The sequence below is a fragment of the Balaenoptera musculus genome, chromosome 1 (genome assembly GCF_009873245.2).
Source record: "Balaenoptera musculus isolate JJ_BM4_2016_0621 chromosome 1, mBalMus1.pri.v3, whole genome shotgun sequence".
In the NCBI taxonomy this organism is placed as follows: Eukaryota; Metazoa; Chordata; class Mammalia; order Artiodactyla; family Balaenopteridae; genus Balaenoptera; species Balaenoptera musculus.
The window spans coordinates 88471058-88496380 of record NC_045785.1 but is presented as its reverse complement, the minus strand read 5'-3'; the positions used below and the strand labels follow the sequence as shown (position 1 = coordinate 88496380).

Here is a 25323-nt window from a genome sequence, read left to right as displayed (position 1 = left end):
CTGACTTGGAGGCAAGTAAACAAAATGATTTTAGAAACTTTTAAAATATTAAGCACATTTTGTCACTATTTCCATTATTTCACAGATGGGTTTCCAGAAAGACAATAAAACTTAAAATTTGGCTCCTGGCAAAATATGCAGCTTGCTGCCAAAACTACAACTCCCTTACAGACACTGAGAATTTTCTCCAAATTTCAGACATTTCTGAAGGGAACATAACACCACATTCAAACTAATGGGATTTAAGGCTTTCCCAACTCCAAGACAGACAATACCCTGCAACGCTATTAAGAGAGTTACAGCATAACCCTAAATTCTTTGTACAGGATAGGTCCATTCCCATAAGTCTTAATAAGCAGTGGATTTCAAATTGAAAGCACTGCAGCTGAGACCTGGGTTACAGAAGTCAACGGCAGGACCTGGGGGTAGGAGTGGTGTGATGAAGACCTCGAGCTTGGAGTCTGTGTGCATCATTCCTCACACACTGTTAACACAAGATCAGTCACCTTGGGAATCTGAATTCCCTCCACGGCTGTCTCCTATCTTGTTCATTCCTTATTCCTTAAAACAACACAGGGCTTCCCTGGTGGCGCAGTGGTTGAGAATCTGCCTGCCAATGCAGGGGACGCGGGTTCGAGCCCTGGTCTGGGAAGATCCCACATGCCGCGGAGCAACTCGGCCCGTGAGCCACAATTACTGAGCCTGCGCGTCTGGAGCCTGTGCTCGGCAACAAGAGGCCGCGATAGTGAGAGGTCCGCGCACCGCGATGAAGAGTGGCCCCCGCTTGCCGCAACTAGAGAAAGCCCTCGCACAGAAACGAAGACCCAACAAAGCCATACATAAATAAATAAAAAAAAAAGAATGTAAGCAGACAAGAATAGCATTAAAAAAAAAAAAAAAAAAAACACAGACAGGCACTATGTTAGGTACTGAGGATATAAATGTGAGTAACAGTCATTCCTCTACTCAAGGAGCTCATTCTAGTAGGAGAGAGATGGCAAAGCAAGTAATAGCAAAGAGCTCATTCTAGTGGATTATATCACACGTAATTAATTGCAAGACAAGGTGAGAAAAGCTATAATTAAGCCAGGTTCTGGGTCAGATAATAAGAAATGACAAAATAAACAGTTGGGAGGAGAGGAGAGGAGACTGGACCAATTATGGAAAGAAACATCAGAAAGTTTCTCTGAGAAAGGAATTATGGGTTTTTTTTTCAATCAATTTACAAATTTCCCAAAGTAAGCCCCACTAATTGACTCACATACCCACTCACGAACGAACTTTAAAGTCTGATTCATCCTACAGTATGTACCTTCACATGGAAAGGCTTGTCTGTCTGCTCCTTAATTTGAAACTATGAACCACAAATGTTACTCCCCTATTAAATAATTCTCTGAGGTACTACAGCAACTCTAAATATCTCTTTCAGGCTGAACTTACACTTAGCCCGACTATTTACTTTAACCGTGAATTTGCTGACTAACTACATCCCTCGCTTTAGGTTCTCATCATAAGAGCCTGCTTTTCCATAACGAAAATTCAGAAACCCTATAAGCATTTATTATGGAAGGTGAGAGGGGGTGGACACCAGGAAGCAAGGCTGAGGCAGAGGCACAGTGAAGGAGAGAACTAAGAAAGATGCAGGGGCAGAGTGGCGCTGACATGGGACCTAGTAGCCAGCATGGGCACGGTCTCAGTTTATTGCCGTGGTGACCATATTTGGGGCACTAAGAGTCTTAGGAATAACTCAACACCCAGCAACCTCAACGGAGCTGCAGTTAGCTCCTGCTTTATGTAAAATTTCAGAAAGTACATATGGAGAGGGCTTTTCAGTTATTAGTTCACTGTCCGTAATGGGGAAAAGGCCACTATTTTATTCACTATGTCAAAAAGAAAAAAAAGACTTTAAATAAAATTTACATAGATTAAAAGTATGCATTCAAAAACCCTTACAAACCTAAGGTTTAAGATTAGATGTCGTGGGGTTTCCCTGGTGGCGCAGTGGTTGAGAATCTGCCTGCCAATACAGAGGACACGGGTTCGAGCCCTGGTCTGGGAGGATCCCACATGCCGCGGAGCAACTGGGCCCGTGAGCCACAAACTACTGAGCCTGCGCGTCTGGAGCCTGTGCTCCCCAACAAGAGAGGCCGCGATAGTGAGAGGCCCGCGCACCACGATGAAGAGTGGCCCCCGCTCGCCGCAACTAGAGAAAGCCCTCGCACAGAGACGAAGACCCAACACAGCCATAAATAAATAAATAAATAAATAAATTTATTAAAAAAAAAAAAAAAGATTAGATGTCGTGAGGTCAATAGGGCGTTACATATCACGAGCACAAATTTAGAAACTTAACTGGACAGGCACTCACATAACAGACCCAGAGGCAGGCTCAGCACCGGCTCCTCAGGGCCCCCAGTGCTGACCCAGGCACAGACCTTTCTCATTCAAGGTTGTCCCCAGATGAATAAATGCACATTTGGGCTGCCAGGAAGAAGGGGATGTGTAGGAGAGGAGTTTGAGGGAAACATAGTGATTTAAATGGAAGTGCGATAGGCAAAGATAAATTGTATTATTCGAGGGCTTAAAACAAACTCAGCTTTTTCTAATAATCAAGTAGCAAATGAATGAAAATCATGAGAGAGCCAGCTGTACATCTTGATATTTAGAGAGAGGCACCTCTGAGGAGTTCAGGACACTTTAAAATTTACTTAAGCTGTTTGCGTTAATTGTAGACTAACCCAGATGTGCCAAACAATCACCTGCGTGTTCAGTGTCAAAATCGATGCCCTAAAAAACATGCAAATACATTTCAGATCTAAGCACAGCAAGCAGATTCTCCAATGGCTGGGAGCAGCAAAATCAATTTAATGGATAAAGACTTTTCTTTAATAAAATAGGACAGAATATAAAACGTCAGTATACCTCACCCATTGTTAAGGTAAAAATTGTTTCATGAACCTTTTGTTTCAATTATTCATGGGAATGGTATGTGCATGTCTGTGTGTGTGTGTGTGTGTGTGTGTGTGTGTGTGTGTATGAGTATGTGAACTAAGCTGCAATGTAAAACTTGTTTCTTACTGTGGATTATAGTGAAAAAAGCTTGGAAAACTCAGTCCTAACTGCTTCATGTCACTTCTTGGTTCTCCTGTTTTTCTATCACTCCTGACACTTAGAACCACTTTAGGACATCCATAGACATCACTGAGGCGAATGTGAGGAAAACTGCCATTTCACCTGGTTGCTACACAAACTTATTGGGGTGTTAGCTCCATCAGCCAGAATTAACGCTTAGATGCTGCCTGGAAGAGAAACTGCATGACCAGTGTATTTGAAACATTGCTTCCAACTGGAACATCCTAACCCTTTCCACACTACCATGCTGTTTTGGATCTTCTGCAGAATATTGTGGTTTAGACACAGTATTATTACAAGACTAGCACTGCTCAGCTATGCGCTGTGGGTGGATATACCTCCAACTGGGAACTTGGCGGAGGGTTCTAGTCTCTCTCTTTCACTAACTGGATTTGACCCTGGGCAAGACACTTGACCTCTCTGGTCTCAGATTCTCCATCTGAGAAAGCAGGACTGGAGCAGGATTTTTTTTTTCCTAGTCAGTTTCTTACAGAGATACTTCAGTGGTTCTGCAAGAGTGAGTCTTTTGGGTTTTTTTTTAGCACCAAGTCACATGATTGATAATGAATAATGTCTTCAGGGCATTCAGTGTCTCTTTCTAATTTTTTTCCATAAAAAATGAATACAGTTAAATTTTTTTTAATGCAACTGATTGAAAATTTTTCCAGTATTCTTTTTTTTTTTTTTTGAGCATTTGAATAGTTCTATTGAAAAGGTAGATGGAGTAGTACAGGGACAACTGTTAAAAAACTGTGAATTGACATTTTTAAAACAACTACTTCATATGCATAAATAAGGATTTTCCCCTACTGAGAAAAACAGAAATAATGCTGGGTGCTAAAATGAATGACTATCATCCAGAACACTGATTTCAAACGTTTATATATATTAACAAAGTCCATTTCAGTTCTCAATTTTAGAGAGCTATTTAAAACACCTCTTTTACTCCGTAAATTTAAAAAAGTAATGCCTCAAACACTGTGATTCCTGTTATTTTCTATAATTAGTACTGACTTCCTAATTTATTTCTAAGCACTCCAGCTTTTAATTAACCCCATATCAAACTTTCAAGAATCGTGGAAGATAACTTGTTATCATGTTTACTATGTTATTTATCAATTAAACATTCGGTCATTCATGCAAGTAGTCATTGAGCACTTAGGATGCATCAGACACTGTTCTAGATGCTGGGCTGCTGTGGGAACAGACGAAATTTCCCATTCCGAGCATTAAGAAAGTACATCCCGGGCTTCCCTGGTGGCGCAGTGGTTGGGAGTCCGCCTGCCATGCGGGGGACACAGGTTCGAGCCCTGGTCGGGAAGATCCCACATTGCCGCGGAGCAACTAAGCCCATGCTGCCAACAACTACTGAGCCTGCGCTCTGGAGCCCCGAGCTCCACAACGGGAGAGGCCACCGCAGTGAGAAGCCTGCGCGCTGCAACAAGGAGTAGCCCCCGCTCGCCGCAACTGGAGAAAGCCCGCGCGCAGCAAGGAAGACCCAACGCAGCCAAAAATAAAATAAATAAATTTTTAAAAAAAAGTACATCCCCTTAATTCAGTATGGAAATGAAACAAACGGACATAAGCTTTTCACATAGAAAGTATATGCCTTTTCAAGGCTACTAATGAGATTCAAAACTGTGTGAGCAGACACAGTATCACCCTTGAAATATACTGTCCTAAATACAGTGTGTGTGTGTCTGTGTGTGTGTGTGTCTCTGTGTGTGCGTGTTTACAGCACAGAGGAAACTTGTTAGCAGGAGAAGGGGAAAAAAAAAAGACTGAAAAGACTTAGTTAAACTTGAGAAACAAACCTTCCACAAGTGAAAAGCAAACAGCTGATTTCTCTAGCCCACAGTTAAATGAAACATGCAAGGAGAGTTGAAAAAGATAATATCGCTCTATCCATATGCAGAAGATTAACAGAATTTCCAAATTCAAAGAGTTTGAAATTGAAAATGCTTTATGATTTTAGGGAGACTGACCTGCTTAAAGACACCAAAAATGCAAGCCTGCGAGGATAAAAGCCTCTCTGGCCCACTTACAGGCACTAGCATTCTTGCCTATCAAGCTATAAAAGGAAGGAACTGCAAACAGGAAATTGCCCTGCCCCAGCCATAAGCCACTCCTCCCTTCCTCTCCACAATTTCTATAAGCAGAAGCAAACGCTACCTGGTAGGTTTACCAAGAAGCCACAGAGGTTGACAGAACACTGGTAGCTGACATCCACTTTATTACTATTTTAATAAATATTTAAGGTAAACACCTTTATTATTTTGAACCAACTATTTTCTTGATAATTTTACCTACATTTTAAATAACATTTGTTTAACCTATAGTTTTTTAATGATAATTTAAAGTAGTTCTGAAATTGCAATTTATGGATGAACTGTGAGTCAGAAATAAGACAGAAACAAATTCAGAGTCAGTTGGCCTAGTTTACCATTTTCCAATGATTTAAACACACACACACACGTTAACCACTTTTAAATAATACTGTCCCAAATATCATTTTTTGTAAATTTCAGTAAACCACTCAGTGTTAAATAATCAATAAGTCCATTATCAGCAGTTCCAATTAACCATCTTTGTATTCAACCACACAGAAGTACTTATTAATACAGCATTTTGATAAGTAACAGAACTTAAGGTATACGGACTTCCTAATTTCTTACAGAAACTTGGACTGGTGGGTGTGATTTCTACGGGTCTACATCTATTGATACAAATTAACACAGGGAAATGACTTCTTTTTTTTAAAGGAAAGAGACTGATAGTCACTTTTCAACTTTTGATGGTCCAAATACAGTAAACAAATTTAAAAAACACAAGCCATTCAGAATGTTAATAAACCTACAAATAAAACTACAGGAATAATCAACCTAGGTACTAATCATTAAAAAATGATTAGTGAAACAATGAAATATTTTCACCAATTAAATTTTTATGTTTTTTTATTTTACTGAAGTATAGTTGATTTACAACGTGTTAATTTCTGCTGTACAGCAAAGTGATTCAGTTATACATATATATTCTTTTTCATATTCTTTTCCATTATGGTTTATCACAGGATATTGAATATATTTCCCTGTGCTATACAGTAGGACCTTGTTGTTTATCCATCCTATATATACTAGTTTGCATCTGCAATTCCCAAACTCCCAATCCTTCCCTCCCCCAGCCCCACCAAGTAAATTTTTAAGTCTTTAGTGTTTATCCCCATTATGCAAAGGTATATAACACTGAAGAGTCCACATGATACCAGATTTAGTGGAAATTGGCTTAAATATGGTAATATACTCCAAGAGCCTGAAGTTATGCTGATTTTTTTTTTTTAAATCTATTAATCACACTTCTGGCAATCTAAAGACAAAAATCCACAAAAAGAAGCGTTTACCATGCAGAAAGTTGTTTGTCACATTATAAAAAATTTTGGAAAGAATCTAAAATGTTAAACAATGGTATGTACTCTAAAGGGAATATTATTTGGTCACGTAGGTAGCAAAAAGGCAAAACATATGTAGGCCAAGTGAAAAAAGGTTCACAAAACTACACTGCAATTATACCTAAGTAAATAGTTCAAACTTAGAGAGATATAATTACAAGAGAAACTTCCTACTTTTCTTCTATAATGTGGTTATGCCAATTTGTTAGATTAAATTCATGAAATTATCCTTTTTTCAAACTAGATGTTTAAAATAATTTAATCATTTCCCAACCCCTCCTATCCTCCCCGAAAAGCATCCTCCCCTCCATGCCATGCCCCCCATCTGATATTCCCTTCCCAACTTGGCCTGCTGGGGTTGGTCATCCTTGATCCCTCTCAAATCTCTCCAGGTTTGACCCTAGTCCCCCAACACCGACACCAGAAGGCAGGGAGCTATTCACCTTAGTATCCTCAACTCCTAGAACAAGACCTCATGTATGACAAGGCCTGGAAAAACACTTGCTGAATGAATTTTATCCAAATTTGGCACTTATTACTACACACTTTTCCCAATTACTTGTTGCTCATCTGTTCCCCTATTTTAAGCTAGGCATTCATTCTTTCTTCTTTTTTATTTATTTCTTTTTTTTTTATTTTATTTATTTCCCAGAGCCCACCACAATGCTGAGTCGAGCTCATGTGAGCTAAATAAATGCTCACTGAACTAACAAATACCTGAATACACATCTCAAAAATGAGAAATTCATTTGCTTTAGACAGGTTCTTCCTTTAGAATGCAGATAACATCCTAGGAAGGGGAAAAAAACTCATACGCACACCTTCACACCTTCCAGTGAATTATCCTAAGCAATCATCACGTTAACAACCATCTGAGTATTACTGAGTCAAGGAAGGATCTAAGTGTGAAATGGGATGGAAAGGAGGGAAGACAAGCAGAGAAAAAGAGGCGAGCAGCCTTTGGCTCTTCAGGGGAAGTAAGACAATGGCTCAGAAAATGATTTGGAAGGCCACACAACTTTCCTGCCTAGAACACCAGCCATTCCTAAGTGCCTAAAATGCCAGGCACTGCCCTGACACCTTCATGAGCATGACCTCCTTCAGTCCTCACCGCAACTATGTTAGGCGGGGTGTTATTATCTCTGTTTTAAAGATGGAAAAAAAAGGAGTTTGGATGAGTTAAATAACTTGGTCAAGACACACAAAAAAACAAGTGAATTCAAGGCCAAGCCTGTGGCTCTGCTGAAGTCTTTGCTCTCAACCACTACACCAGATGGAGAATGGCTTCTTTCCAATTAGTAGTAGACTTAGAGGTATAATATAACTGCTAAGGCCTTAAGTACAGTCTACAAAACAAATAGCAGACATAGATATGGTTAGAAAGTCTACAAACCTTAGACTTGTCATCCCTGATTCAGACATGACATCTGGTTCAGGCCAGTCCCAGTTAATCCATAATTAGACCCCTTATTTAGCAATATGAGGCCTTAACAAGTGCGTTAAGGAACATACAATGTGGTAACCAGAATCCTCCACATAGCTGAAAAAATTCTTAATTCTTTAACTCTGAATTATTTTCCAATCCTTCAATCATCATGGCCTGCTCCAAATTCTCCTTGATCTCTTTACCATAGTTCTGTGAACCGAAAGCAGTACAGAAACAAGTGAGGATTTGGTCTCTAAGCATGTGGCAAGATCCTAATTAATTCATGCTTTTAATTTTTTAAAAGCCATCTTCTTCAAATTCATATGAGAGTATTTTGGATGCTATGATAATCTAAGCATCCTAACTCTAAAACAGAAACTGTACTGAGTATTGTCCTGGAAGGGAAACATCTCTCCAACAAAGTTGATCTGTTCTTAAAATCTGAGCCCTCCATCTCAAGGAGCACAACGTCACAGCTTAGGGATAAAGAGATGCTTCATGAGTGGGGACTGCCCCGAGATGGGTGCCTGTCATCTGCTGAGCGCCACTGTGATCTCCAGTGGCCACATCATTCCAGCAACTCTGGCTTTCAGATCACCCACAGAGAAGGGTTTGTGGATTTCCTACTGAACATGATGTTCTGTATTTTATCTCCTTTTTGATACTCATGACACCTCTAGGAGATAAAACATAAAAAGGCTCTCCCTCACTTACAGATAAGGAAATAGAAACACAAAAGCTTCTGTGACATACTTAAAGTCATGATCTAACAGAGAAACCACAGGCAAAGCCCTGACTCTGTAGGTACATAATGTCTGCACAAGATGTCACACTCAAAAGCGAGGTATGATAGTTGCACAACAATATGAATGTACCTAATACTACTGAACTATACACTTAAAAATGCTTAAGACTCATCAAAGAAAAAAAGATTTTTGGCAACTATGTATGGTGACAGATGCTAACTGGATTTGTTGTAGTGGTCATTTTGCAATTATTTACAGATACTGAATCATTTTGTTGTACCTCTGAAACTAATATAATGTTATATCAGTTATACCTCAATAAAAAATAATAAAAAACAAAGAAAAAATGATGAAGATAGTAAATTTTACACATAGTATTTTACCATAATAAAAATAATTGAAAAAAAGTTTATCAAAAGAGAAGCAAGGTAGTGATGTGCCTTTGTATACAGGTACTGCCCTTGGTCTATAACCTTTGCTTTGATTCTGCATCTTTAAAGACCATGGTTGAGGGACTTCCCTGGTGGTGCAGTGGTTAAGAATCCGCCTGCCAGTGCAGGGGACACTGGTTCGAGCCCTGGTCCGGGAAGATCCCACATGCCACGGAGCAACTAAGCCCCTGCGCCACAACTACTGAGCCGGCGCTCTACAGCCCGCAAGCCATAACTACGGAGCCCGAGTGCCACAACTACTGAAGCCCTCACGCCTAGAGCCCATGCTCCACAACAAAGAGAAGCCACCGCAATGAGAAGCCCACGCACCGCAACGAAGAGTAGCCCCCGCTCGCCACAGCTAGAGAAAGCCCACGTGCAGCAACGGAGACCCAATGCGACCAAAAATTTTTTAAAAATAAATAAATTTAAAAAAACAAAAAACATGGTTGGCTCAATCATTATTGCAAATATTTCCAGTAATGAGGAAGACATGACTTTAAACTTTATGTCCAATTTGATCCAATTGATCATTTTCAGTTTCTCTCTGAAGTTACCCAAAGAAAGTTACCTTCCTTCTTTCTTCATATTTTATCGTTCCATTATTCATTCATTCAGTAGATATTTATGGAGCATCTACCATAGGCCGAGCACAGTTCTGAACTGATGCTCAGTGTTCAGTACTGAAATAGTTCCATTCCAGTTGGTAAATCCTCCAGCCCCCTCCAGGCTGGCCAGCTCGTCTCTTCCCTGGGACCCCCGCCCCTGACCTGGACTTCCCCATGATTCAGCACAGCAGGAAGGCCCCACTGTGGCCAGCTTCCAGTTCAACTGGTGAATGCCTGGGCCTAACCCCTGATTAAATAGTTTATCACCTCTAGACACAGCCATGAACAAAAACTGACAAGGTCCCTACCCTCTAGTCTAGGAGAGAAATAATAAACAAGTAAATACACAAATGAACCAGATAACTTCAAGTAGTAGAGTGCTACAAAAAAAATGACCTACTAAACAGAAAAGGGCTAGAGGGTGACTGGAGGTGGAGAAAGCAAGGTAAAACTCAAGAGAAAGTCTCTCTGAGGAGGTGACATCAGATCAGAAGGAAGAAGCAATGCAAGAGTCTGAGGTAAAAACCTGAGGTAAGAGAGAGAGAACAGAAATATCAAGGCCTTCTGGCAGGAGCACACTTGAGATTCCATGGCTAGAAGGCCAGTGTGATGGGACCATCTTGAGTAAGGAGATCACAGAGGGAGAAAGGGCCAGATCAGGGAGGACCTCAATGGCATTGGTAAGGAGGCTGAATTTCATGCCAAGAAGAGTGAGCGATCATTAGACAGATTTGAAAGAGGGCAATGATCTAATTTATAGTTTTAAAACATTACTCTGACAACTGTGTAGCAACTGGGTTAAAGGGAAGCAAGGGTGTGAAAAGGAGACAATGTATGAAGCTGTGGTGGGCACCCAGGTGAACGGTGACAGTGGCTTGGACGAGGTGATAGCAACAGAGAGGGAAAGAAGTATTCTGACTCAGTATGTGTTTTAGAGTTAGAAATTACTGATGAGTATAATGTGGGAAGAGGAAACAACAGGAATCAAAATGACTACTATCCTTTGATTCAGTAAGTTGCTGATGGTAGCTCATTTACTAAAAAGGCAATGAGTAGGGGAATAAATAGGTTTGTGGAGAGAAGGAATAAAAAATTCTGCCACAGTAAATGTGACATATCATTTAGATATATTGAGCTATCAAACAGGCAGTTAGATATTTGACCTTGATAATAATCCTGTGAAGTAGAACAGAAAACCCTGGTATTAACCAAATTTTACAAATGAGAAAAATAAGGCTCAGGGAAAAAGGCTTGTCTTAGTACAAATTAGTCGTCAGTGCCCCTTGATAGAGGGCTGATATCACATATTAAAAAGAGGAACACTTTCACTGCTGGGGATTCTGAAAAATACACATGTACATAGTTCACTCCATTTGGCTACACAGCTACTCCAAAAGTAAAAGTCTTTTATGTCCAAGAAGATTCCCCCAGGAGATTATGATTTATCCAAATAGCAATATGTAATACATATGAATCTTAGCTGAGATGTATGTATAATGCCATTACTGTCTTCTTAAAATACTTGAGTCAACAATTAAATGCATACATATAATACAAAGTAAGGCTCAAAATTCTCTTTAAGGAAAGTTTACAATTGCTGGTTCTCATTTTTATTAAGGGTTGTGTCAAAAAAGCTTTCTGGGGAACACATTTCTAAAATTCGAAAAGAAAATCAACTGGGAAATGACTAGTAAAATAATAATTACACCGCTTCTCAGGACGGTAACCAGCATGTAAGACAAGCTCATGCTGCCCTCAGCACTCCCTCAGGCTGCTTTTCTTTCATTTGGTTACTTTAAAGTGGTGGAAACTTCTGCATTAGAAGATATATTTTATCCCCAAGCTCAACACATCTATTAGCACTAAACTTCCATTCAAAATTCCAAAGATGCCATGCTGAAATTAAGGAAGACACTAAAAACAGGAAGGACGGGCATTAAGAAAGAAAAAAAGAGAAAGAACGGGTGAAGGAGGGGAAGAGGGGGAAGCAGCGAGTAGCAAATGACCTCTTCCTGACGGCAATCCCTGTGACAAAGGACTCACGAATAACACGCTCAGAAACATCACAAAACCCCTCAGGAAGACACGCTTGTTTACGTGGCTTGAATCCAGAGGTTATTACAGACTCTCCATATTTTAAACACGGTGTCAATTATCAGTTTCAAATAAACAGTAATTATCAAAGTGAAAAATAAGCATGCCTGCTTAATTCAGCTTACCAGCACTTCACTGAACCTTCATGCCAACAGCCAGCTTTTCATGCATGCTCTTAAAATAAAAGCAAGAGCCTGGCTGGCGCTACAAATAACCCTAGTATCCTCAGAATTGGAAGGAAACTTAGAGGTCATTATGTCCAACCCTCTCATTTTACAGATAAGGAAACTAAGTAAAGCTAAGAAAGATAAAGTGGCTTACCCCTCATCCCAGAGCCACTTCAGGATGAAAAACTGTGTTTCTGATTCTTAGTCATGATTCCAAATACTATAGCATGCTGTCTATGGAGCAGGAAAGAAAAGTACCACAGGGGATGGCCCAAGGCTTTACTGTAGCCACATCCTGATGAGAAAAGGTGGACAGAGCTGGGCATCTCAGTTCTGGAAAAAAGGCCCCGGGCTGCAGTCTGGCTGTCAGCCTGCCGCTATCCTAAGCCTACACCCTGCAACAGCTGACAGTCTTTTCAACAGCACAGCTGGGCTTTTTCCCCCAAAGCTTTTGGGTTGATGTGGCAGAGTTTGATGTCTAGTAGCTGGTGCCTCCTTCCATCAAGGTCTTCAGAAGGAGGCCGTTGAAAGGTCATGCAGCAGTGAGCTTCCAGGCTTTAGAGAAACACCGACCTTCCTGAAGGATGAGAGGGAAAAGGACACCTCTCTCCCCTGCCTGCCCAATCCCAGTATATATAGAAAATTCTAGAAGTATTCACAACAAAATTGTGTAGCACATTCATGTGGAACTCACACTTACATTTTAGTGCTTACAGAGAACAAAATTTCTAATCAAAATTATTTTTGAAAAGTCATGTCTAGTCATTAGGGAAGTTGTAATATAAGCAGGATTTATATTCAGTTTGCTTACTGCAAACACTTGTATAGATAAATAAATGGACTGATAATAATAATAATAATAATAATCCTCCCCCATGCAACCAAGGATTTCCTCTTATCCCCAAAAAAAGGAAACCATTAAGTCTTTAATAATCTTCCACTATATATTGTTTTTCTGTAAATATCCTTTCCGGGTATTCTTTTTATTAAAAACACCTATACAACTGTGGAATACAAGCTACACATTGCAGTCCCAAGATTCTCTCATTAGCTAATGGAAAATAAGATCCAAGAGTAAACAGACGATCAATACTGGTCCACACTTTCCATTCCAGATCAACTCCCAAGCTGCTAATAATCTTCACCATCTCCCAATTCCACTGAAAAAGTGGCCTGGATTTTGTTTGACAGTGTTAGCATTCCATTGGCCTGATTATAGAAAATAATCATGAAAAAAGTACTTACGGCATAAGCACCGATCAAAAATGCTGCATTTGCTCTTTTCCGTTGGTCAAAACAGGTGTAGTGCACAATTTTCTTTCGTGATAAACTGTATGACTAGAAAGAGGGAATAAAAAGAGTTAGTGTAACCATAGAGACAATGTTGAAATGTACAGAAAAACATCATCTCTTAACTTTCAAAGACATGTCACAATCAGTGAAATTTAACAACTTTCAACTTCAATTTCTATGGCATTCATACATAAGTAGTACGGGATGGAGGGTTACTAGCTCATACATTTTACAGCTCAATCAAAACGTAAGAATTAGCACTATACCAAATATATTTCTCTCCAAGAAAGGAGACCGATACAATGGGAGATAAATTATTGGCATCTTTATTATAGCAGGAATCATTTTTGAAGATTTACTCTTGATCTTATATGTAAAGTCTATTCATCCTTTTTCATTCCCTAACACACCACACCCACTCCCAGAAAATTTATCTATGCTTTTCATATTATGCCATTTGTTTTTAAATGTGTCAACCAATCTATTTTCCTCTCTGAACATTTTTAGATGTCTATATTAACCAGAGCACCAATATTAATATTTTCTTTTTATAATGTTCTATTAAAAAATCCCCTTTTGGGCTTCCCTGGTGGCGCAGTGGTTGAGAGTCTGCCTGCCAATGCAGGGGACACGGGTTCGAGCCCTGGTCTGGGAGGATCCCACATGCCGCGGAGCGGCTGGGCCCGTGAGCCACACCTGCTGAGCCTGCGCGTCTGGAGCCTGTGCTCTGCAACAAGAGAGGCCGCGACAGTGAGAGGCCCGCGCACCGCGATGAAGAGTGGCCCCCACTTGCCGCAACTAGAGAGAAAAGCCCTCGCACAGAAACGAAGACCCAACACAGCCATAAATAAATAAATAAATAAAATTTAAAAAAAAAAAAATCCCCTTTTAATTACCTGAAAATAAATGGTTAACGGGAAAAAATGAACCATCAAAAGGATTATGTCAGCAAACATCTTAATACAATAGCCATATATTAAATTCATGGACTCAAACGAACAGTTATTAAGCACCAGCTGCTATATGCCAGGCAATATGCTGCATGCTCAACTAAATCCAAAATAAGCAACATAGTATGTTGTATACATGCTAAACATGAAAAGAAGGTAAAAATAAAATGATCTGTTAAAATGAAATCAAATTATTAGTAAAAATTCAAACATAAAACAATGAGAACATGATACAACTCAATGAAATCCACTCCATTTCCTCATATTTCAAAACAGTTATATGGTTTTCCTCATATTTCAAAACAGACAAATGGTTTTCAAAATACAGACACATAAGTACATTTTAATATTTATCTATAAATTCATACCGACTAGAAAGGCAGCTTTTTATACTCTACACACTAACCACAACCCGCAGAATATTTGCTTTTAGAGGCCCCTTAAAAATATAAGAACTCAACTACATACCTTTCTTTACCCTGCTATTTTCTACAAGGAAAAGAAACTCTTCCACAACTCTGAAGTTTATTCTAAGATGAAACAGCAACATTCTGGCTTTAATGTGTAACCACAGAAAACGTAGTTCTATGCATCATGGCTGTAAGCCTAGAAACCCTCACCGCCCCAAGTCAGGCATTTCTTTGATAACCAAGAATCACGTTCTGAAAATGGCATTGCTCTTTTATTTTATTTTTTTAATTTATTTATTTATCTTTGGCTGTATTGGGTCTTCGTTGCTGCATGCGGGCTTTCTCTAGTTGAGGTGCACGGGCTTCTCACTGTGGTGGCTTCTCTTGTTGCGGAGCACGGGCTCCAGGCGCGCAGGCTTCAGTAGTTGTGGCTCGCGGGCTCTAAGGCACAGGCTCAGTAGTTGCGGCACACGGACTTAGGTGCTCTGCAGCATGTGAGATCTTCCCAGACCTGGGCTCAAACCTGTGTCCCCTGCATTGGCAGGTGGATTCTTAACCACTGCGCCACCAGGGAAGTCCAGCACTGCTCTTTTAAATTGAACTTTGAAAAATAAGTGTTTGCCTCAAAACACTTTGAGGTTTGGTCTCTTATTACCAAAGTCCTTATTTCCAGACAAGCTTACTAAAATACCTCTATGATATAAAGTTTAAAAGAGTACATTTAAAAACGATAATAATAAAATTTTTAAAAAGAGTACATTTTATTCAATTCAGGTAGTGGAGTTAAAGCACACAAGTTATCTAAAGACTTCAAGGTCACCATCAGTGGTGTTGACACTTGTCTACTTGCTTTCTCAATTTGGAATTGTTACCTGCTGGACATTTCTCATTTGCTTGTTTTTGCCAGTGATTTATCTCCATCAATAAGTTATGTTTGATTTATTGAAAGAAGAATCAAGGCTCTTAAGACCTAAGCTGCTTCTACGGTCTCTAAATCCTACACTACCTAAAGACTGCCTTACAGAGGCCAGGACCCCGTTAACATGAGTCAGATGGAACACAAGGACTCAGCTCTTCTGGCTCTCAGCCTCTCACTATTTTCATTTCCTGGATCCCTAACACACCTCTGAGGAAGTTTAAACTATCTGTTTCGATGCCCTTTTCTACTAAGAGTTTAGGTTTCATAACAAGCTACTCTTATCATTAAATAGTGGAATTAAATTTATTTTACAAATTTACTCGCCAACAGTGACAAACTCCTATTGCTGTTCTTTCAACGCCAATGGTCTTTACTGTTGGATTGTTTTTGAACTTTTTATGTTTGCTTCTTTTTTGTTTTTCTCTCTAATTCTAAAGTATATGGAATGCAGAGAACCATCCTACAATGGGAACCATGAGGACAGAATTCTGAAGGAAACTTTCTTTTCACTGTATACTTATACATTTTTTAAAGTAAATATAATACAAATTAAAATTTTAAGGGAAAAATTTTTTTTACCTTTACAAGCTTTCAGAAATTATATCAGATAAAGAATATTCTTCACAAAATCTACCTAGAAATTTTAACTATTTTAAAATACCTGGATTTCCCTGGTGGCGTAGTGGTTAAGAATCCGCCTGCCAATGCAGGGGACACAGGTTCGAGCCCTGGTCCAGGAAGATCCACATGCCGCGGGGCAACTAAGCCTGTGCGTCACAACTACTGAGCCCGTGTGCCACAGCTACTGAAGCCCGTGCACCTAGAGCCCGTGCTCCACAACAAGAGAAGCCACCACAATGAGAAGCCCGCGCACCGCAACCAAGAGCAGCCCCAGCTCGCCAAAACTAGAGAAAGCCCGCGTGCAGCAACAAAGAGCCAACACAGCCAAAAATAAAATAAATTAATTAAATAAATTAAAAAATAAAATAAAATAAAACGAAATACCTCCTGTTGGAAGCTGCCTACAGGATGCAAACATAATTGACATTTTTTAAAACATCTGTCACCCTACCTACTCACAAAATTTTTTTTCTTGTGATGAGAACTTTCAGGACTTACTCTCTCAGCAGCTTTCACACATGCAATACAGTGTTATTAACTGTAGTCACCATGCTGTACGCTACAATAACTGACTTTTTAAAATGAGAGTTCTCTATCTGACTTTTAGGAAAGCTTTTAAAACTCCTAGCATTTACCTTGCTTAGGGTTAGCTATTTTGGAATTCAAGTGTTTTTCTCAGCACTGCAAGTCAAGAAATGATCTTCTGTTTAGTGAAGCTTGGCCAATATCTCCTAGGTCAGATCACAGAGAGGTGAGTTCTCACTCAAGGAATCAAAACTAATTCAAAGTGAAGGACAACAGAGAAAAATCTTACATATTACAAGCCTTGTCCTAATGTCCCTCCCTGTCACAGCCAGGCCTTCGCTTCCTCTTACGGGTCAGCATTCCCCAGTCTTGCAGCAGTAACGCTGTTCAACAGAGGAGCTATTCTGGCACTAGGATGAAAAATTTCAGGGATAACAAAACATCTTGCCAATTGTTTAGCTCTTGCTTTATATGACTGAGTTGATCTACACAACCTCTTTAACGTTTTCTCCTTCCAAATATTAAACATGTCCTTATCTTAAAAACAAAAACAAAAACTACCTATTACATATCAAAGCACACTGATGACTAAAGAGCCTTTAGAGGAACATTTGGCTCATTCTTTGAGATCTTTCATATGGAAGAACTTTACCATGTAAGAAAAGAAAGTCCTGCAGACAATAGGACTCTATTTTATAAATGAGCCCCGTAGATATTTTTTCAAGTTCTGCTCTATTATCAGGAGAATTTCATGCCTCCAAACTGGACAGTTGCCTCTTCCTTACCTGGCTGTCACCTCTACAGTCCGGTGTACCGGCCACGCCCTTCATGGAGATTACTTGCTAAATCATACCATCACCTCTGGCTCTCAGTGAGCTCCTTGCTCTAATACAGATTCTTTCTGCTTTACATGAAAAGCTTAGAGATTACAAAAGCACTGTGTACAATAGCAAAGTAAAGTTAGAAATCGGTAAAACAAATGAATATAGTCTTAAATATAAAGAGGAGGATGTCACAGAAGGAATACTAAGACCTCTGGACTAGTTGTCTGCTCTGCAGCGAGGCTGCACATGACCCATTGCAAATTATAACATGCAGCCACTATCCACACTATATTGTAGACTTCTATCTGGAAACTGGAGTATATAACCTTCTGAATCTTCTTAACCGAAGTGGACACAGCCAGCCCTCTATAATAACAACAACAACAGTAATATTTATTGGTCACTTGCTACATGCCATTATTTCTCAGAGCAGTAGGACAGTGCCAGAGGGGTCCAGTTTGACCAGACACAGAGTGACTCCCAAACCAGAGGTCCCGGGCAAGGCTGAAGTATAATGAGCATGCTGTGCCTCTCTTTTACCAGGAGAACATAAGCCTGGAGCCATGGAGGGCCTGGCTTACCACACTTGGCCAATAGCTCCCAGGTCAGATCAGAGAGTTTAGTGCTCTCCACAAGTGTGGTAGACGGAAGGAATCCAGAACTCTCTCACTGAGCTTGATAACTTGTGTAAACCTTAATTCTCAATTACAAGGCCATAACAAGTTTCACGGTTCAAAATTTAAATAATTCTCAGGTTGAATTGGTCAATAATTTTAAAACTTTTCAGAAATAAAAAACAAACTAAATTTCAATCTAAATTATATTTTATTATATTACTATATTGTATTTCATCCTCTTAACAGACTGATTCAGAGTCACTTAGAGAGCTTATTAAAACACAGATTGCTGGGCCCCGCCCCTAGAGTTTCTGATTCAGCAGGGAAGGGCCCGAGAATTTGCATTTCTAACAATTCCTTGGCAATTAATACTGAGGCTGCTGGTCCAGGGACCACACACTGAAATCCACTGTGCTAAGATATTGCTAAATTTTGGAAAAGAGCTGCATGAAAATGTGGGAAAAGGCCCCATTCCTGGAAATGCTCTATATGGATCCTAAAATACCATCCATCTGGTCAAGTAGCCCCAAAAGACATTTAAATTCTTTTAGGAACTCCAAATCATGCCATGTGACTTTTAAAAGCATGTTATAGAAAACATATTTCCCCAGATTCCTCAGAAAACTTTATTACAATTTGTAAATTCTTGCATTCCAGCTGATAACACCTACGGAAAAAGTTCCTTTAATGTTTCAGCAACTAAGCTGCTTTAAATGGTGTTATTCCAGGGCTTCCCTGGTGGTGCAGTGATTGAGAATCCGCCTGCCAATGCAGGGGACACGGGTTCGAGCCCTGGTCTGGGAAGATCCCACATGCCGTGGAGCAACTAAGCCCGTGAGCCACAACTACTGAGCCTGCGCTCTAGAGCCTGTGCGTCACAACTACTGAGCCTGCTCTCTAGAGCCTGCGAGCCACAACTACTGAGCCCACTTGCCACAACTACTGAAGCCCGCGCACCTAGAGCCCGTGCTCCGCAACAAGAGAAGCCACGACAATGAGAAGCCCGCACACTGAAACGAAGAGTAACCCCCGCTCGCCGCAACTAGAGAAAGCCCGCGCACAGCAACGAAGACCCAACGCAGCCAAAAATAAATAAATATAAATGATGGTGTTATTCCAGAGGTTCCAAATACAGATGCTCTCAGGGGCCAAGAATTTAAAGTGGGTCGGTTGGGAAACTAGAAAAGCATGCCCTACCCAATGCAGACCTAGCTCTCGTGCAGGAATCTGGGCCCAAATCAGATACTGTAATATTTAAAAGAAGCCAGGAATCTATAATTTAATGAAAATTTTCATAAATTACAGATGTGGACCATGAATTCAAAATTTTTAAACAGCATTCATGCCAAAAAAAAAAACCCAAACATGTCTGTGAACTGAAAGCAGCCCACAGGCAATCAGTTTGCTGAATCTGAGTGCTGGGATACTGCAGCTGAAGAAAGTTCTAATGGTTCAATCAGCATGAAATGAGCAGCTGTCGTGTGTCAAGCACAGTGCTGAGCAACATGGTAACAAGGGAAGCAGAACCCCAGGCTCTAGCCTCCTAAGTGCTCAAAGTCTAATGAATATTTGATGCTAAACAAGGGGAAAATATTGGCCAAGGCTTATTACAAATGGAAGAGAATAACTACCTAGGGATGCAGTCACAGCACAGCAAGGTCCAATGGAATGATCTTAATTACAGGTACAATAATTGTTTCATTTAACAAGGTAAAAAAATAGTAACTAAAAGATGGGATTTAGTAATGAATATCTATCAGTTAACATAAGCAAACCTATGGAAATTTCCAGACCTGTACTGCTTCCCTGAGTGAGAGTTAAAGTTCTACCACTCTTATGTAAATCATGACAAGTGTGTAATATAGCATATAAATGTTTGATGGTACTTGTAAACCAAAGTACAATGACTGCCATATTAGAAAAATACAAACTAAGATGAGGATATTGACCCCAGACAGACATTTTCTATCTCAGAAAGGAAAGCTATGTGAAAGGTTGCATTCTAATGGGATCACTCCTTGTGAAAAACAAGCCACGGCAACTCAGAGAGAGAAAATGACGACATGCTACACAAATCACAAATACCTCAGGCTATCCTTGAATTATGGTGACAGACACAAATCATGCACTTGTTCAGTTTAGGTCAGGAGACCACAAACTACTTAACCATTCAAAATCAAAAGGTGATGCAATTAAGCTCAAAGCCACAAAAACAAAAACAAAAGAGTTAATGGCCAATTTAAAGGAACAGATTTTGGGGGCAGCCTTTCGGTAAAGTTGTTTGCCATGCTTAAAAGTAAAATCTTCAAGTCGTGTGGTTAGAATGTGGTGTTTAAGCTATGTCAATCAGCCTGACTGAGCTAAGGAAGACATTAGTGCAGCCTGGATTATATGCCCTTTAATAAAAAAGAAAACTGAGCGCATGCACTTCCCTAAACACGCAAGCTCTGCCAATGATGGTGGTCAGGTTAAGTAGATTACAGCACAGGGACCATGGTGACCAAGGCATCATTCTCTTACACTGACTAGGCTAGCCCAGTAATGGCCGCAGCAATCAGCGTCTCCATGGCAATCAGTGGTCATTCCATTGCAAAAGCGATAAAATGAACAGGTCTTCCTGTGAGCAGCCATGACCTCTACATGTTTTACCTCCAACTCTCCCAGGAAAGGGATATTCTTGAAAATTTTCTTTGGCTGTACAAAACAAAATACGGTTGATGTTTTTATTTAGAGCTAAAATAAAACAGATCGAATAGTTTATTTAAAAAGAAAACGGTGTCTCTTACGGTCCATTTTGTTTCAAACCCAGTATGTTTCATTTAATGAAATGGCACCTTTGAACAAAGTAGAAGTCAAAACGTCAAGAAAAGTTGCTCATACAGGTTACTCGATCAGGCTGATAATATAGTTGAAGGCATTTGGGGATTCTCTATAAAAGGGGGTTTTCTTGCCTGAGGCTTCTGAATGGGCATAAGGGCTCCAGGCCTTGCAAACTCTACATACGCTCACTCCTGTGGGAATTAACACTGTTTTAGCACCCCTGATACCTCTTTAAACTACATGAACACTCTCCAGAATGTAGCTTGCTTTTCTTCCCCCAAAAGCCCATGAACCTGCAACAGAAGATAACCTCATGAAGAAATCTTCAACATGTTTTTGTAGTTATAATAAGAGGGTGGTCTGATCACTGTATCAAAAGAGTGCTTGTGTACAACCACCTGATACTGTGGCAGGTACCTGGTTACCAGATAGGATTACTGCACTGATTCATTCAGCAACAAGGACATTCCCTGAGCCCCACCATCTGCCAGGTACTTTCAGTGCTTTAATATAATCATCCATTTCACCATGCCCCCCTCCCCTTTTTTCTTTTACCCTGAAAGGGCCATGTGGGATGTTTTGTACATTTAAAATTACATTTCTGTCAGTATTCTTTTAAATCTTTCTAAATTTACCCCAAAATTACTGTGATTGTCCTGTTGATTCATAAGAGCAGGTATTAAAAAAAAAAAAATTACTGCCCTAGAAAACATCCCCTTTTTTCAGAGACGCTCTTTTTTCCCGCAGGCTGGGGTTTTATTTTTCTCTGAGAAAAAGTGAAATCAACAGTTAAAACTGTGTTGATTATTTTAGAAAAAGCCAGTTCAATCATATTAGGTTTATAAAACTGTCAAATTATTGAATCAGTAATTGAAAGATTTTCTTAACTGATAAACTTTGAAAAAGGTACTCTGCTTTTCAAAACACCACTACCTTGTCCTTAATTACTACCGTCTTCTCTTTTAGAAGCTCGTATATTCCAGCCCAGTGTTCTCAGCATTGTCTGTGCCAAAAATCCCTTTGAGAACCTATTAAAAAGTTATGAATCCTCTCAGAAGAAAAATGTAAATACATACAAAATTTTATATATAATTTCAGGAGTTTATGGATTCTTTGAAGTACAAGATTACAATTCTTGGTCTAGCCTATCAATCACAGATGACATTTTAAATTAAATAACATACACAGTTTTGCAAATTGTCCTCACTTCATTAAACCTTCTTTCTTTGACTGATTCCCTTATTATGGTAACTCTTGACCAGAAATAGCAAACTACAACCTGTTACTGTATAACTCTTAATACTTACACTTTTTAAAGTATAGTTTAAAATAAGAAACAGGGTTTTTGCTGGTGGTAGTGGTTTCTGATTTTGGTTTTTTAATCTAAGTAAATGCGTCATGGATAATTTTCCATTTTAATTCATATAATTAAGATGAAGGCCATTGGGAAAATAATGCGTATGAACACACACACACAAAAATATCAGTAAATCATCACCTCAAACCATCAACTTTAAAAAAAACCTTTTAACATATAAAAGATAAGAAATTCGGGTTGGGTTTGGAATAGAATGTACTGTAAATATTACCTATCTACCTAAGGTATCAAATAAAGGGGAAAAAATAATAAGAGCTTTATTGGAAGAAATAAAAATTTCCAAAGTAGAAAATGAAATACGCCTCAAAGAGTTAGGAAACCACACAGAAAAAGAATTCTAAGAAGTTCTTTGTTAAAAGAACAGAAGTTATTTAAGTTATTTTAACAAAAGTTATTTGTTAAAATAGTGCCAATTATTCAGAGAAGCAAAGGAGTTTGAGGACCAAGTCAGTGGCATCAGATTGGGTATTCAAGATGTCACTAGAGCAGTTTCAGTACAGTTAGGAAGACAAAGTTGGGAGAGCAAATGATAAGAAATCAGTGCAAAGTAAGGATGTAAACATGCTGAGGGTAGGATATTGAAACCTCTAGAGGCAAAAGGATGAAAGAGGATCTGTAAGTCATGGGGATCATGATAAGGCCAAAGCAGTTTCTGTGTGTTTAGTGACCCTGTGCTGGACACTTGGAGACAAAAGTCTCCATTTTTTGATAAGGCATGCCTCCATCCTCTAGGGGCTCAAGGTCTAGTGAGAAAGATAGATGCAATTGAAAATTGCAAATTATAACTGAAATTATAATTTCAATTAAAATTAAAATTACAACTCATCAGTAATAGAGATCTGCACAAAGAATTACGGGAAAACAAAGGAGGCACCTCCCACTTTGTCCAGCAGCACAAGGAGATGCTTACTAGGTGTGGTGGTGCTTGCACAAGGTCTTAAAGAATGAGGAGTTATCAAACCAGAGGGCAAGGGCACTCCAGCCGTACTGGATGTCACACGCAATTGTGTGGAGCAGCGACGTGGTTCGGGGTAAAGTTCAAGGCTAGGAGTGGCAGGGGTACTGCAATCTTCAGTAAATCAGTAAGTTAGTGCATGAAATCACCTGCTGGGAAGATACCAAGGGTGGGAGTTGTCAAAGTGAGCAAGACAAAAGGCATGAAAGTATGGTGCCAAAGGTCTTACCAAAATGAGTGACCGTGGGCTGCAGACAAGAGACTTCGGAAGGGAGCTGAGAGCCTAAAAGAATAGGGAGACTGAAGGTCTGGAGATTACACAAGGGTGAGAGAGACGATGTGGGAGGCGTTTTGGTTTGTTGTTGGGTTGTTGTTGTTGTTGTTTGTAACAAGGAGGGTACGTTCAAAATCGGAAAGCCTAGAGTCTGGGCTCCAGGAGACAAAGCAGCTGGAGTGGCAGGAACGGTCACTGGAGCAAAAAAGAAGCAGAGGAGCTATGAGGCCACCATGGGACAACAAGGGGAAGTTAGTCAGGGCAGTGCTGTGGGTAAGTGCAGGAAGATGATAAACCAGAGGCTGCAGCTACCAGTGAAGGTGGAGAGAAGTGTATGAATGACGCAGTCAAGGGCCTGAGAACCTGGCCCCGACCTTACCTTGCAGCCTTGGGCAAGTCACATGCCTCTCCTGGGCTTCCCTTTCTGCACCTATGAAATCAGGAGGCTGGACTAAATGGTTATTTGGATTCCTAAAATGATATCGGATAGCTTTCGCGTATGTAAATGATAGCTATGAGGCTGAGAAGGTGTTCATAAACTTTGTTGAAGAACTGTCTTTATTGTAATTCCTATCAGAATTCACCAATGTTACCTTAGTAACTTTCTTTTGTATAGGACTTCAAAATTTACAAAGCTCTCTTACACATATTTTCTAACCTCTGTACATATATAATCCTAACCACCTTTCTGGGAGAGCTCTATAAGCCCTATTTTAGAGCTGAAGAAACAGATTCTACAAGGCTGAAGCGACTGCAGCTTTGAATTGGTAACGTAAGTCTTTTTCTCCTGATAAAGCGATTCTACTTGGTATGCTTTATTGAGATAACCCATGACTTACTAACATTTAAAATTCATTCCCTCAGCAAGTAACAAGGGGCCCACTAATTGTACTAAAGCTAAAAATGTCATTCATTCCAGGCATCCATCAGATTACCTGATCACTGAAATGAACCGAGGGGACTGTCTGAACTTTATTAAATTTGTATAATGTTGAAAGAAAGCTTTGTAAATGAAAAAAATCAAAGCAAGCCCTTGTATACGCTTACCCATACTGTTTAGTATAGACCATGATAGTAAAATAGTCTTAATTCAATCCATCTACTCTTATGTACTTGTTATATAGAGCACTGAGTCAGACCAGAAAATTTGTTTTCCTGATAATGATTCCTTTCTCTTCAATCATTCCAGATAGTAGACAGGTTCCACACTGTTGATTATAATACCCAGTTCATACCAACTACATACTAACAGGACTAATCAAGAAAGTGAAGAAATTCCTAGGTCCTCAAAAGGAAGAAATGGATTTTAATTATTTATGAATTATCCTTTCCTTGTTAATTCATCCATTAAAAGTCCATTTAATATTTTTTATTGAATCCTTTTGGGGATATTATTTGCTTCCTTGGTGATTACAAAAATTTTAACTTTATCTTTTAAACGATAGGCAGTAGCTTCTTTTCTGAAAAATGTAAGTAGGTTTAGAAATTGAGTTATTTGTAGTGAGGTGGATGGACCTAGAGTCTGTCATACAGAGTGAAGTAAGTCAGAAAGAGAAAAACAAATACCGTATGCTAACACATATATATGGAATCTAAAAAAAAAAAAAAAATGGTTCTGAAGAACCTAGGGGCAGGACAGGAATAAAGACACAGATGTAGAAAATGGACTTGAGGACACAGGGTGGGGG

At 39.5% G+C, this 25323-nt stretch overlaps 1 protein-coding gene across 4 annotated transcripts in view; it reads right to left on the bottom strand.

Annotated features, from left to right (window-relative positions):
• CDC14A (cell division cycle 14A) overlaps window positions 1-25323 on the bottom strand; it is a 184512-nt gene that overhangs the window by 140051 nt on the left and 19138 nt on the right. For 3 of the 4 annotated variants that reach the window (XM_036830948.1, XM_036830932.1, XM_036830927.1), the window contains exon 4: window positions 13295-13387. In XM_036830948.1, coding sequence (XP_036686843.1) covers window positions 13295-13387 — 93 coding nt within the window. Of the gene's footprint in view, window positions 1-13294; window positions 13388-20728; window positions 20871-25323 lie in introns of those variants that run through there. The other variant, XM_036830941.1, reaches the window with a different exon arrangement.